The sequence below is a fragment of the Muntiacus reevesi genome, chromosome 3 (assembly GCF_963930625.1).
Source record: "Muntiacus reevesi chromosome 3, mMunRee1.1, whole genome shotgun sequence".
Classification (NCBI taxonomy): domain Eukaryota; kingdom Metazoa; phylum Chordata; class Mammalia; order Artiodactyla; family Cervidae; genus Muntiacus; species Muntiacus reevesi.
In genome coordinates, this window is record NC_089251.1 from 170,953,072 (window position 1) to 170,965,974 (window position 12,903).

Consider the following 12,903-nt stretch of genomic DNA (forward strand, 5'->3'; position numbering starts at 1 on the left):
TTTCTAACTTTATAGGGTGCCTGTGGTGCTAGAGAAAGATCAGAATTCCCACCAACTTCAAAAGCAGCTCCCTGCTTGCAACAGCTCCACAGGAGCGTTAAACACGAGGAGAAACAGGTTCCACATGTTAGATGAACCTCATCTCACCGAGGCAATGGCCAGCCTCCTTTCACAAGACTTTTCCCTTCATTTGTCTTTTTCACATTACATGTACGCATCAGTTCACCATATGCCATCATTCTGTACATCCACGGCAGTTGTTAAATCATTCCTTTATGACTAAATGAAATGATGAGACAAGAAACAAGAACAGAGGAAGGTTCTTCTTCCCTTGCAAGAGCCCGATTTGTCAAGGTGCTTGATTCTGACCCTAAGGTGTGGTCCCCATCCCCTCCATGGGCTGAAATCAAACCAGTGATAATGTGGTCTCACAGATTTGCTTTCCAATAACCACCCCTCTAGGATTTATGGGATAAAGGTTCTAATACCTGCATATATTACAGTTGGGGCAAATAGGTGTGTACCCTGAAATATGTTGTTATTGTTCAATTGCTGTCGTGTCTGACTCTTTGTGACCCCATGAACTATAGCTCTCCAGGCTTCCCTGTCCCTCACCATCTCCCGGAGTTTGCTCAAGTTCTTGCCCATTGAGTTGATGATGCCATCCAACCATCTCATCCTCTGCCACCCTACTCTTTTGCCTTCAATCTTTCCCAGCATGAGGGTCTTTGCGAATGAGTCGGCTCTTCCCATCAGGGGGCCAAAGTATTGGAGCTTCAGCCTCAGATCTTCCAATGAATATTGAGGGTTGATTTCCTTTAAGATTGACTGCTTTGATCTCCTTGCTGTCCAAGGGACTCTCAAGAGTCTTCTCCAGCACCACAGCTCGAAAGTATCAATTTTTGGGCGCTCAGCCTTCTTTGTCCAACCCTCACATCCGTACATGACCACTGGAAAAACCGTAGCTTTGACTATAAGGACTTTGTCTGCAAAGTGATGTCTTTGCTTTTTACTATGCTGTCTAGGTTTGTCATAGCTTTCCTTCCAAGAAGCAAAAGTCGTCTTGAAATACACACTACCAGAAAGAATTCACCTGCCAGTTCAGAAAAAACGGGTTTGATCCCCAATGTGAGAAGATCCCACATGCCACAGAGCAACTAAACCCACACACCACAACTACTGAAGCCTGTGTGCCTGAGAGGCAGTGCTCAACCAACAAGAAAAACCACTGCAATGAGAAGCCCGTGCAACACAACTAGAGAGAGGTCCTTGCTCACCAAAACTAGAGAAAAGCCCATGCAGCAGCAAAGACCCAGCACAGCTGAAAATAAATAAATACAAAAATATTTTAAATACATTAACAAAAAGAAAGCAGTACAGACTACCAGAAAAATCTTCACAAGGGCAGTAGGCTACTCTAGAGTGAGAAATACTGACTCTTAAAGCAACCAAGACCCCAGCATTTTCAACAAAAATCCAATACCAGGCATGTGGTTGGAAAAAGGCAACAATAATAACAACAACCAAATCACGGTTTCAAGATAAGGATGCCTGAGAAAAATGAAAAAAAAAAAAAAGACTTCATTTCATTATAAGCATTGCTATAACCTCCTACACCTAAATACAGGGGCTACAATGGATTGCTTTTGTTATCAGTATGATATCGACAGTGTGAAATGACAGATAACATGACAGGGCAAATTCTGCCTAGGTTGTTTTTAACTGTCCTCTGACAATTCCTTGTTTGCCTTCCACCCCCTGGCTCTACCCAGAGCCAGGCAAGGCGGCTTACCATCTGTGACAGCCACCTCCTCCTCTTGGCCATTCAGGGCTTCCTCCTGGAGGCCGAGCTCACCTTGCTCAGTTAAGCTGTTGACGGTGGACAGCTGGCCATTCTTCTGCAGGAGCTACGGGGAAGACAAAACCATATAAACTTGATTTCAATCTTCATGACCAAGTTAGAAACAAAACTGTAAGTTCAAAAATATAAATCATTTAGAGGAAAAATGCAGAGAAATGGAGAGTTAGTGACAATGAAGATGTAAGCCCCCCCCCGCCCCCCATTGGAATGATCCAGCTATCTTACAAAAGATACAGGGAGCTATGGGTCAGCAGATAGGGCTTTGTATCTGGGTAAAGGGACACACCATTCACACATTCATTCATTCTTCTGGAAACCACTCATAGGCATGATACACATACCCACCATTCCAGGCCTACTTGAGATTTCACAGTGACTAGGTCAGGTGTGGTCCCAGATGCTTTGAGCTTACAAACTACTATGGAAGACAGGCATGTGTGCATGCTAAGTTGCTTTAGTCATGTCTGACTCTTTGCAACCCTATGGACTATAGCCCACCAGGCTCCTCTGTCCATGGGATTCACCAGCCAAGAATACTGGAGTGGCTTGCCATTTCCTTCTCCCGGAGATCTTCCTGACTCAGGGATTGAACCCAGGTCTCCTGCTTTGCAGGCAGAGTCTCTACCGCTGAACCACCAGGGAAGCCCTGGAAGGCAGGGAAGGCAGGGAAGGCAGACCTATGGAAGGCAGACCTCTGAAAAACATTTTTTTGTTTACTTTAAAATAATGTTTCCTTGTGATTAGATGCAGTTTATGCATATTTGGCTGGAATATACCTAAGTGAAAATGTGTCCTTCTCAGGGAAGACGGCAGACATTTAAATAAATAATTATTGAATTACAGCTATGGCAGGAATACATACAGCAAATGACGACAAACATCAGGCCATGACCTAGGCTGGGGCAGGGGGGTCGTTAAGGCTTCTCAAAAGAAAACAGTGAAAGCTGAGCTCTAAGATGCCAGCGAGGGGTATGTGAGCAAAAGGTAAAGGGGAGACAAGGGAGAAGGCCCTGTGGTTCAAAGGCTAGCGAACAAAGAAGAGACACCAGACATGGCTGCTCATGAGTCACTGTCCTTAAAAATATTACCAAAATGCTCGCTTGCCATCATCCCCATATGGATAGCCCATGCACCGCAATGAAGGACCCAGTGTGATGAAATGAAGATCCTGTGTGCTGCAACTAACCAAATAAATAAACACATACTTTTTAAAATAAAGTTTTAAGCCAAATGAAAATTGCACAGTAGCCATTAGGAACCTAAGGATTTCAACAATGCTTTTTTTTTTCTCATCTGCCTTAAAACCAACTTGGGGGAACTCCCCAGCAGTCCAGCAGTTAGGCCTCAGCGCTTTCACTGCCCAAGGTCCAGGTTCAATCCCTGGTCAGGGAACTCAGATTCCATAAGTCAAGGGTCAGCCAAACAACAACAACAACTTAGGGAGGTGCTACTGTTCCATTTTACAGATGAGGACACTGAGGATCAAAGTGATTACAGAGGGGAAGGCTGGCTGACCACAGGTCTCACAGCTCAGCCACGGCCCAAAGGCCAGGTTCACCACCAACTAGTTCCAAGGAATTTCCAACAACAAATTTTTGGAGGACCTGTTACCATGCACAATGACAAAATGCCTTAAAGAGTATCCCATAATACCCAGACCTGATTCTTCCAAAGAAATCTCAAAGTTGGTCACTCTGTATGCATCATTTCATGCTGCTTACAGGCCAATGGAGTACCCCGGCCAAATCGCTGAGTTCTATCAGAGTCTTGAAGGGACTGGGTCCAATTCAAGACAATCAACCCAGAAGGCTTGCAGAGTGCTGAAATTGATTTCACCTGGCTGTTCCCTGCTCCCACCAAAGATGTCCTTCAACTGTGAAAGCTGCCTCCTGAAATAATATCACTGTACTTTAATGCTCTCACTACAGATGGGATCGCTGGCTTCAAAATGCCCATGCTGAGTCCATGTATTAGACAGGATGCTCAGATTACATATCCACTTAAAGTCTTCTCTTACCAAAATATGAAAGATGGGAGTTTTAAATGAAACCTAAAGACGAAAGCACGGGGGATTGGGGTGGGGGTGGGGTCTCCACAACTCTCATCAGCAAAAACGTGAGCATTTAAGAGTATTTTAACTAAATTCCACTAGGTCCCATGCACAAGTTAAATGTAGATTTCACTAATAATGTGATTAAAAGCCAGTGGGGGAAAGCAAGAAATGCATATTATTGTGGGCTATACGGTCAACAACCAGGCTTCCCTGGTAGCTCATATGGTAAAGATTCCACCTGTGGGAAACCTGGGTTCAATCCCTGGGTTGGGAAGATTCCCTGGAGAAGGGACAGACTACCCACTCCAGTATTCTGGCCTGGAGAATCCCATGATCAGAAGAGCAGAGCAGAGCACACGGTCAACCAATGAATCAAACCTAAAAAAATGTTTAAATAGACACCATGACATAGGAACCTAAGTTGGGGAATAGTCTATGGCCATACCACCCTGAACGTGCCCGATCTCGTCTGATCTCGGAAGCTAAGCAGGGTCGGGCCTGGTTAGTACTTGGATGAGAGGAACCTAAGGGGGTGAATAAGAGACAGTTATTCTAATATCTCACTTTAAAGGGAAAAGAACATTGGTTACCTGTGCTCCTAGTTTAAGATCCAGAACTCTGAAGTTTAAGATAAAGTCTAGAGTTCTACAGAGTTTCTATGATTCTGAAAGATTTCTCATAATTCTTCGTGAACTGTCAAATCCAAGACATCTTCAGAGGGAGCCAAATTGAGTATCTTTAAGCTTGAGATTCTATAGGCACACATTTCATCTACTCTTAGAAATTTTACACATATATAAATAATGCACCGTAGATGATATAAAATAAAATGTGTCTTTGAGATCACCTGCCATCCTTCTTTATCATCAAGTGTGATAAGTAAATTGTGTGGATTTCTTATTTCCAGTGACCACAGGGCAACGGTCTCTATCTCAGAAAATCGCTGACAACTTTGGTGACAATTTACAACAGTGACAGTACCGAACCTGAGTTTTGAGCTTCTTTTATTATATGTATAGCTTGGGTCCAGCAAGGGGGGGCATTGTCTGGCATATTCAGAGCCCGAGACACACCAGCGCTCCACACAACGAAGGGACATCATTCCATCCAGCCATATTCAGATATGTTCACCACTCTGCATTTCACTTAAGAGATGCGTTTTACACAACCTCATGTGCTCTTATAGATGGATAAGTCACATTTTTGCAATCCAAAACATGTATTTGCTGTGTTTTTTATTTCTTTTTCTCCCATTCTCAACCAGCTAATAATTCATACTATCATGAAGGGTTCAGGCATTTCTGAGAGTTATCAGTATGTTAAAATCACCTTGAATCACAAGAAATTGAACCCATGGTTCCTTAATGTTTAAGCTCCTTCTGTCTTTTCTATGAGTGTTTACATGCACACAAGCTTTCTTTAAAAAAAAAAAAAAAAAAAGGATGACTTCCCTGGTGGCTCAGTGGATAAGAATCCGCCCACCAATGCAGGAGACACTAATTCGATCCCTGAAGCAGGAAGATCCCACTTGCCAAGGAGCAACCAGGTCCACGCGCCACAGCTATTGAGCCTGTGCTCTAGAGGCTGGAAGCCAAAACTACTCAACCCACAGGATGCAACTAGTGAAGTCTGTGCGCCCCACGGCCCATGCTCCAGAACACGAGAAGCCCCTGCAATGAGAAGCTGGTAACCTAAACTAGAAAGTAGCCCCCCACTCACCGCAGCTCCAGAAAAGCCAGCACAGCAATGCAGACCCAGCACAGCCAAAAACCAAGAAATAAAATTAAATTTTTTTAAATGGAGGATATATGCTTTTATAACCTGACTGCTTCATACATTGCAGAGGCATTTCTTTGTCACTGAACACACATCTGACTTGTCCTCGATCTTTCTTTTCTCTGTAACTCAAATGCCCACAGAAGACCAAGCTTTCGGTTAAACCCAAAGAAACCCCGAAAGATATACAGACACAAGTCAGTGATCCACACGATGGGAAGGGCTGGAGTCAGATGAGATGAGAAGGGTATTTAAATCAGGGAGAAAAACGGGTGGGACTGAAGTTTTCAAACTCATTCACTCTGAAGCTGCCTCACATAGCTTTATCCATCCACCTAGTTCTTAATGTCTTTTGAGATGAGAACTGGACTTCAAAGGCATGCTCTTTGCACTAAAATACAGCTAGCACCAGAAAACTTATTTTCCCACTGGATTTGTACTTCAAAAACCGTAAATGCCTCCTTTGAGCAAATCAAAACCCTAAATGTTTTCAAGCTTATATCCCTTGAGTGGGTCAGCCAGAGTTTATTCCCGTAAAGTATTACCACATTACAACTAAACAAGCTTTGAAAGAAAAAAAAAATCCCGAATGCTTCCAACAACAGTGTTTTCCTCTCATTCCTCCAAGAACAACAACTGAAAATATCAAAATGGTAGCCAAGGCATGGATTTCCCAGGCAGCTCAGTAGTAAAGAATCCGCCTGCCAACGCAGGAGACGCAGGTTTGATCCCTGGGTAGGGAAGATCCCTTCGAGTAGGAAGTGGTCACTCACTCCAGGATTCTTGCCTGGAAAATTCCATAGACAGAGGAGCCTGGTGGGCTACAGTATCTGGGGCTACTAAGAGTTGGACATAACTGAGCATCAGCATGCAAAGGCATGGCAGAATAACTGCACAAAATTTCCATTTCCTTTCTTTCTCCATGGAATGGTCCACAGCTTGCCTGAAAGTCCTGGCAGAGTACACTGTAAGGGTGTCAAGCTCTTTAAACAACATGCTGAACATGAACAAGACAGATGAAATTTTGACAGCTATCAGGACACAGAAGCCTGTGAACCATCTCCTTCACAGGAGCGAAGCTAGAGGCTCCACGTTCTTCCTGGAAGACCAGCACAGGTGGGAGCGGCTAGAATCCTGCAGTCCACGTGGCAGAACAGGCTCTGGGCAGTATAACTGCTCCCAATAATGACGGCAAAAGCCAAGGAGAACTGTTACATGGCTGCAACCAGGAAAGAGCCAGAATCTTCTCAATATAAACAGGACACATGCACAACGATGAAATAAAAAATATAATCCGGAATATAATCTCATATAAATCTCATATAAATCTATGGGAATAAAAAAGATAATCCGGAAAGGATTCTAAATCCCATGACAAAACTTCTAAAGAAAACTCTTCAATGTGTTTTTTCCTTCAATTCTCATAGAAAGTGCTTGGAAAGCAAACCTTAATTTAAAAAGGTCAAACAGAAGAAAGAAAGAAAATCATAGAATAAAGTAGTAAATATCTTTGCAGAACAATTTGGAAACAGCTATAAAAACATTAAAGTGTGTATAACCATTGGCTCCACCATCCCATGCCAATAGATACGACTTCACATACCCGATGATTTATAAAAGCACAAAACTTTAAGAAGAATCAATCGGTAGAGAGGAAGAGTTAAAATATAAGGTATGCATGTAACAACATTGAAAGGAATAAGGTAAATTTTAGTAGTAAATCTGCTGAAGGAGGCAGATGTCCCCAATTCAAGCAGAGAAAAGCAAGTTGCTAAAGAATGTCTGACTCCTATAAGTGTTTAAAATAAAACAAAAATAACTCACTAACAGGGAAGGAGGAGGGCAGAGGAGAGGAAGAGTGTTTGTTCCAATGTTTGTATAAGCATGTTTTTTCAAGTCTTGAATAATATATTCTAAAACTTTATTAATGGCCATCTCTGTGGAATTTCTGTTGTTGTTTGGCTTTATTCTTCAGAGAGCAGTTAGGGGAACAGACATTCCCTTAACTTCAGTTTTTATCATTATAAAGGTGAAAATATTAATACTTTCAGGCCTAAAGTCCACAGGTTCTCAAGCTATCAGGATACTATGACCCTAGCTTTCCAGGGTTCATAAATCTTTTCAGATCATCTGAGCCAATGAGCCAAACTGGCTTCATGAAGCTTTAACTCTTCTGTTCATTGTACTTCTAAATGAGATTAGCATATTAATGACTTCGGTCAAATCATTACACAGAAAATATTGGGGAACTCCTTGGTGGTCCAGTGGTTAAGACTCCACGCTTTCACTGCTGAGCGCATGGGTTTGATCACTGGTCGGGGAACTAATATCCTACAAGCCACACTGTGCAGTCAGAAAACAACAGTGACTCAGGCTATCAGAACAAAAGTTTTAAGTCACCATCATGACAATACCAACCAGCCTAGGTTATGTTTATGCGAAAATTTCCCCTCTAATTTAGGTGTGATTTACTGAACGCTATCAGAATGAGGGATTTCAAAAGGTGGGCTTTTGTTTTAAAAAGTAACCATTTCTATTTTGAATGAATCTAAGCAGAAAACTTTGCAAAACCCAATTACAGGCAGAAAGTTTTGTAAAATTCAGGTCTAAACATGGTATAAATCTTTACAACAGAGAAAGGTAGAGAAGAGGGAATTAATTTAATAGAATTGGTCCAATTCTTAACACTTAAGTCTGATTCTAACACTAACAACCCTTAAGGTCACTGGAAAAACAAAAGTCAGAGGATAAACAAAAAAATTATAGCTTAGAGTCAGAAACAATTTCTAAATGCCCCAAATATGGGGGGAGAGAGTGGTTACAACATGTCTTTCAGGCATTAAAAATGGTATTAACAAAGCACATGAAATAGAGATGCGTTTTATGTTGTGACATTAAACTGAAAAAGCAAACTAAACAGTTATATATTCAATATGATTACAAACATACACTAGAACATACCCCTAAATAGCCAAATATATGGTAATATCAGTATTACCAAATCACATGTGCCAAATAATCACTGGGGACGAAACTCTGAATGTTTTATCTCTTTTATTTTTCTATTTTTCTGTGTTCTGTATCTAATTCTTCTGATCACTTTTACAAGTGGGTGGTAGGGAAGAAGCTTTTCCTTCACAAAGTTACTTCATTCTAGTTTGCTTATGTTAGTATGGTGGCTAGGAGACAGTTAAGAAAATTTTTGTTTTACTGTGAAGTATTTTCGTTCTAATTTCTGCCACTCACATGAATTTTCATGGGAAAAGAGAACTGCTTTAAGGCAAAAACTTGACAGTGAAATCATATTTCAGGAGCCTTTTCATAGAAGCTAACTCCTATTCACTCCTCAACCCTGGATGACATGGTGCGCTCAGAAGCAGAGAGGAGGGCTGGGTGCTCTGGGGTATGATGAAATACTTCAAATCTAGGATTTTATAACTGTCCCATCATTGTCATAGACTGACACTTGGTGATTCCAGGTCAGCAAACAGGAGGAGCTAGGAGAGCTAGCTAGAGGGTCACACACCTGCCATCTACCTGATCTGTGGCCTCGGGAATGTTATTTAGCCTCTCATACGCTCTTCTCTTTTTCTGTAAAATGAGATGTAAATTCATTTTCACCCACCACAGTGAGTATCTGGAACATCACCCCACACGTTAGGTTGCTAATATGTCAACTATTAATGTAGGTTCTTAGCACTTTTTGCTCTACCATTCGCTCAATAATTTCAGACTAATAGGGATGACTTGTTCCCTACTCAATTCCCCTCTAAAATGAAAGCTCCAAGGAGACTTCCCTGGTGGTCCAGTGGTTAAGATGCTGCGCTTCCACCGTGGGAGAGTGTGAGATTTATCCTTGGCTAGCGAACTAAGATCCTGCATGCCACGTGGTTCAACCAAAAAACAGAATAAATAAATAAACACAGTTAGTCAAAATAAGAGTGGCAAAATGTTCATTACAGTAGAAGTTGGGTAATGGGTACATGGCATTTGTTGTGATTCTCTACTTTTGTATATATTTTGAAATTTTCCAGAATTAGAAGAAAAAACTTATTTTCTTTAGTGAAGCTTCTCAGAGTTTTTTGAGGTATGGCTGATAAAATCTGTATAGTCAAGAAAACCTCAATGCCGTCAAGAAAATTAAAAAAATTTTAAACAGTAGAATGTTTCACCCCTTGGCAAGGATTTAATTTCTAATTAGCTCAAGATATACAGTAAGCAGAGTTTTCCTGGTGGCTTAGATAGTAAAGAATATCCCTACAATGTAGGAGACCTGGGATTCAATCCCTGGGTCGGGAAGATCCCCTGAAGAAGGGAATGGCTACTCACTCCAGTATGCTTGCCTGGAAAATTCCACGGACAGAGAAGCCTGGCAGGCTACAGTCCACGGGATCACAAAGAGCTGGACACGACTGAGTGAGCGACTAACACTTTCACTTTCTTCATATAGTAAGCAGGGCTAAGGCAATTCTCAAACAGTAAGACAGATATATTTCTAGTCTACGAATTTAAAAAAAAAATTTAAGGCATTCCATGAAAGAAAAATGAGAACTTTTAACTTTGCAAAGCTTTTCAAAGAGAGAATATGAACTACTTATCAAATTTCAGAGGTACTGTCAAAACGTTGTGCCAAAAGCTCTCGCAAACCACATAATAGAGAAGAGCATGAACCCCAGGTCAGGAGTGCTTCCAGTGACCTCTAAAAATGAGACGCCCTTGTCTTCAAGAAACTAGCCTTTAGAGATCGCTTTCTGATCTGTTTTCCTCCTTGAAGGAGGCCAGACTCTCCTGTCAGTGTGGCAGTCGCCCCATTTCTTGAACTCTTGATGTCCCGAAGCCTCTCATCTTTAAATAAAACCTCTTGTTTGTTTTAAATTTCATGCTCCTTTTTTTCCACTCATATATTCAGCAAAACCAAACCAGCATACCAAAACATCCCCTTTGGCTGGCAACATTGCTTTAAACATGAGTGAGTTAATTCAAAGGACCATAAGAGACCAGCATCTCATCACCATCAACCAATCAATGCGGCCCCTCCCCTCCAGCTCCACCCAATGTCAACCGTGGTCCAGCGGTCTGACCCTGCACACACTACGCCTCCATCCTGCTGGTCTTCACGTAGAAATTTGACTGAGTCCGAGGTGCCATTCAACTCCCCCAACCCACAGCCAGAAGTGAAAATATTGGCCAAAAAGCTATATTTCACCAAGTGTGAACCTAATTGGCTTATGTAGCCTTGTTGTACTGCTGTTTAATTTTATTCATTGCATTTAATCCAAGTGGAAAAGATTCTCAAGTTCAGGATATAAAGACGAATCTTATTTTGCTTTTGAAATTGTACTGCTCCCTATTTATGAGAAGTTTCTGGAACGTTATCAGCACAGCACAGAAGAGCCACATGGGGAAGCGTGTAGACACCAGTTAGAGTCTCTCTGGTCACTGCCGACCAATCACTAATTTTCCTGTTTCTCATAGTTTTCAGTAAAATTTGTGAAGATTACTATAGCATAGTTTTAGAAGGAATAACACAGGCTCACCCCTAGATACAAGAAAGAATGAAAACAGGAGAGATCCGCTAATGTCACTGGCTTGCTTTTAGCCTCCAAAGTTAAATTTCAATTCAACTGAATGTTTCCACTCTAATATCCAAATTGTTGAATGCCTTAGAAAGTAATGTATCTCACATTGTTTATTTAAATCCCAAGGGACTTGGCCACTACAGGTGAACTCATCTTATTAGGAGCGGTCTCTACAATTTAGGCCTCTAAATCTCAAAGATCAGCACGTTTCAAACTGGTATCGAAGAATATCCGTATACTAGATGTACCAATGCCTGTACGCCAGGCTTCTCTCATAAGTGCTCTGGGTTCAGATCAGCTTGGGAAACAATGACCTAGATAAAACTAAGCAGATTTACTTAGAATCCGTTGTTGTTAAGTCGCTAAGTCGTGTCCAACTCTTTGCAACCGCATGGACTGCAGCATGCCAGGCTTCCCTGTACTTTACCATCTCCCAGAGTTTGCTCAAATTCCATGTCCATTGAGTCAGTGATACCATCCAACCATCTCATCCTTCTGCCCTCTTCTCCCTTTGCCCTCAATCTTTCCCAGCATCAGGTCTTTAAAAGTCAGTTGGCTCTTCCCCTCAAGTGGCCAGTGTTGGAGCTTCAGCTTCAGAATCAGTATTCAGGGTTGATTTCCTTTAGGATTGACAGGTTTGATCTAAATTCTAAGTCCCCCTTGGAAGGGACTTAGAATTTGGAGACTCTTCAACGTGCATCCTGAACCTCTAAGAAAGAAATCATTATAGTATTTTCTAAAATGACTTGCCCACAGAACCCTTTTAGAACCACATCTATTAACATCCGCCATAAGTAAAGACACCAAGATAAAACACAATATGTTTTAACACATAACGTTTCAGTCAAATATTCCCCTACATTAAAAAATTATAGTTGTTTTTAAAAAGTATTAAAACTCCTGGGTTCTCTGGGAAAGTATGTAAAAGAAAACAAAGAGCTCTGAATCTGGTGAGACAGGAGATCAGCCATGCTGATTTCAAGCGAAGGGAATTTATAAGATCTCTGCTTGAGATGAAGAAAATAAAAAGTACTGCTAACCAGTAACAGTAATTCACTGCAGGAAGATAGGCGACCACAATCATTATGTGAAATGCTACCTGGTAACGTCTGGGGCCTCCACAACGCAGAGGTCAGTATCATACTTAGGACAGAGAGAGATGCCTGATAAACAAAACTTAAGAAACCTATGTGGGGACTTCCAAGGTGGTCGAGTGGTAGGACTACTGCCTGTCAATGCAAGGGGTGCCAGTTTGATCACTGGTCAGAGAGCTAAGATGCCACATGCCTCAAGGCCAAAAAAAAAAACCCACCCAAAAAAACAGAACATAAAAACAACAGAAGCAATATTGTAACAAATTCAATACAGACTTTAAAAACAAAAAGAAACCGGAGTGGGCAACTTAATATACAACTATAGTAATCAAAAGACAGTATAGTAATCAAAAGACAGTGTAGTATTGGTGAAAGAATAGACAAACACATCATTGAAAGAGAGTAATTCACCTGGACTTCCCTGCAGGAACAGTGGAAAAGAATCTGCCTGCCAATGCAGGGGACATGGGTTCTATCCTTGGTGCAGGAAAATTCCACCTGCCTGTGGACAACTAAGCCCAGATGCCACAATTACCCGCC

The 12,903-nt window shown here is 41.6% G+C and overlaps 1 protein-coding gene across 1 annotated transcript in view; it reads right to left on the reverse strand.

Moving 5' to 3' along the window:
• Positions 1–12,903, reverse strand: part of AKAP12 (A-kinase anchoring protein 12) — a 106,983-nt gene that overhangs the window by 47,039 nt on the left and 47,041 nt on the right. The window contains exon 2 of the mRNA XM_065931120.1: positions 1,793–1,907. Coding sequence (XP_065787192.1) covers positions 1,793–1,907 — 115 coding nt within the window. The remainder of the gene's footprint in view (positions 1–1,792; positions 1,908–12,903) is intronic.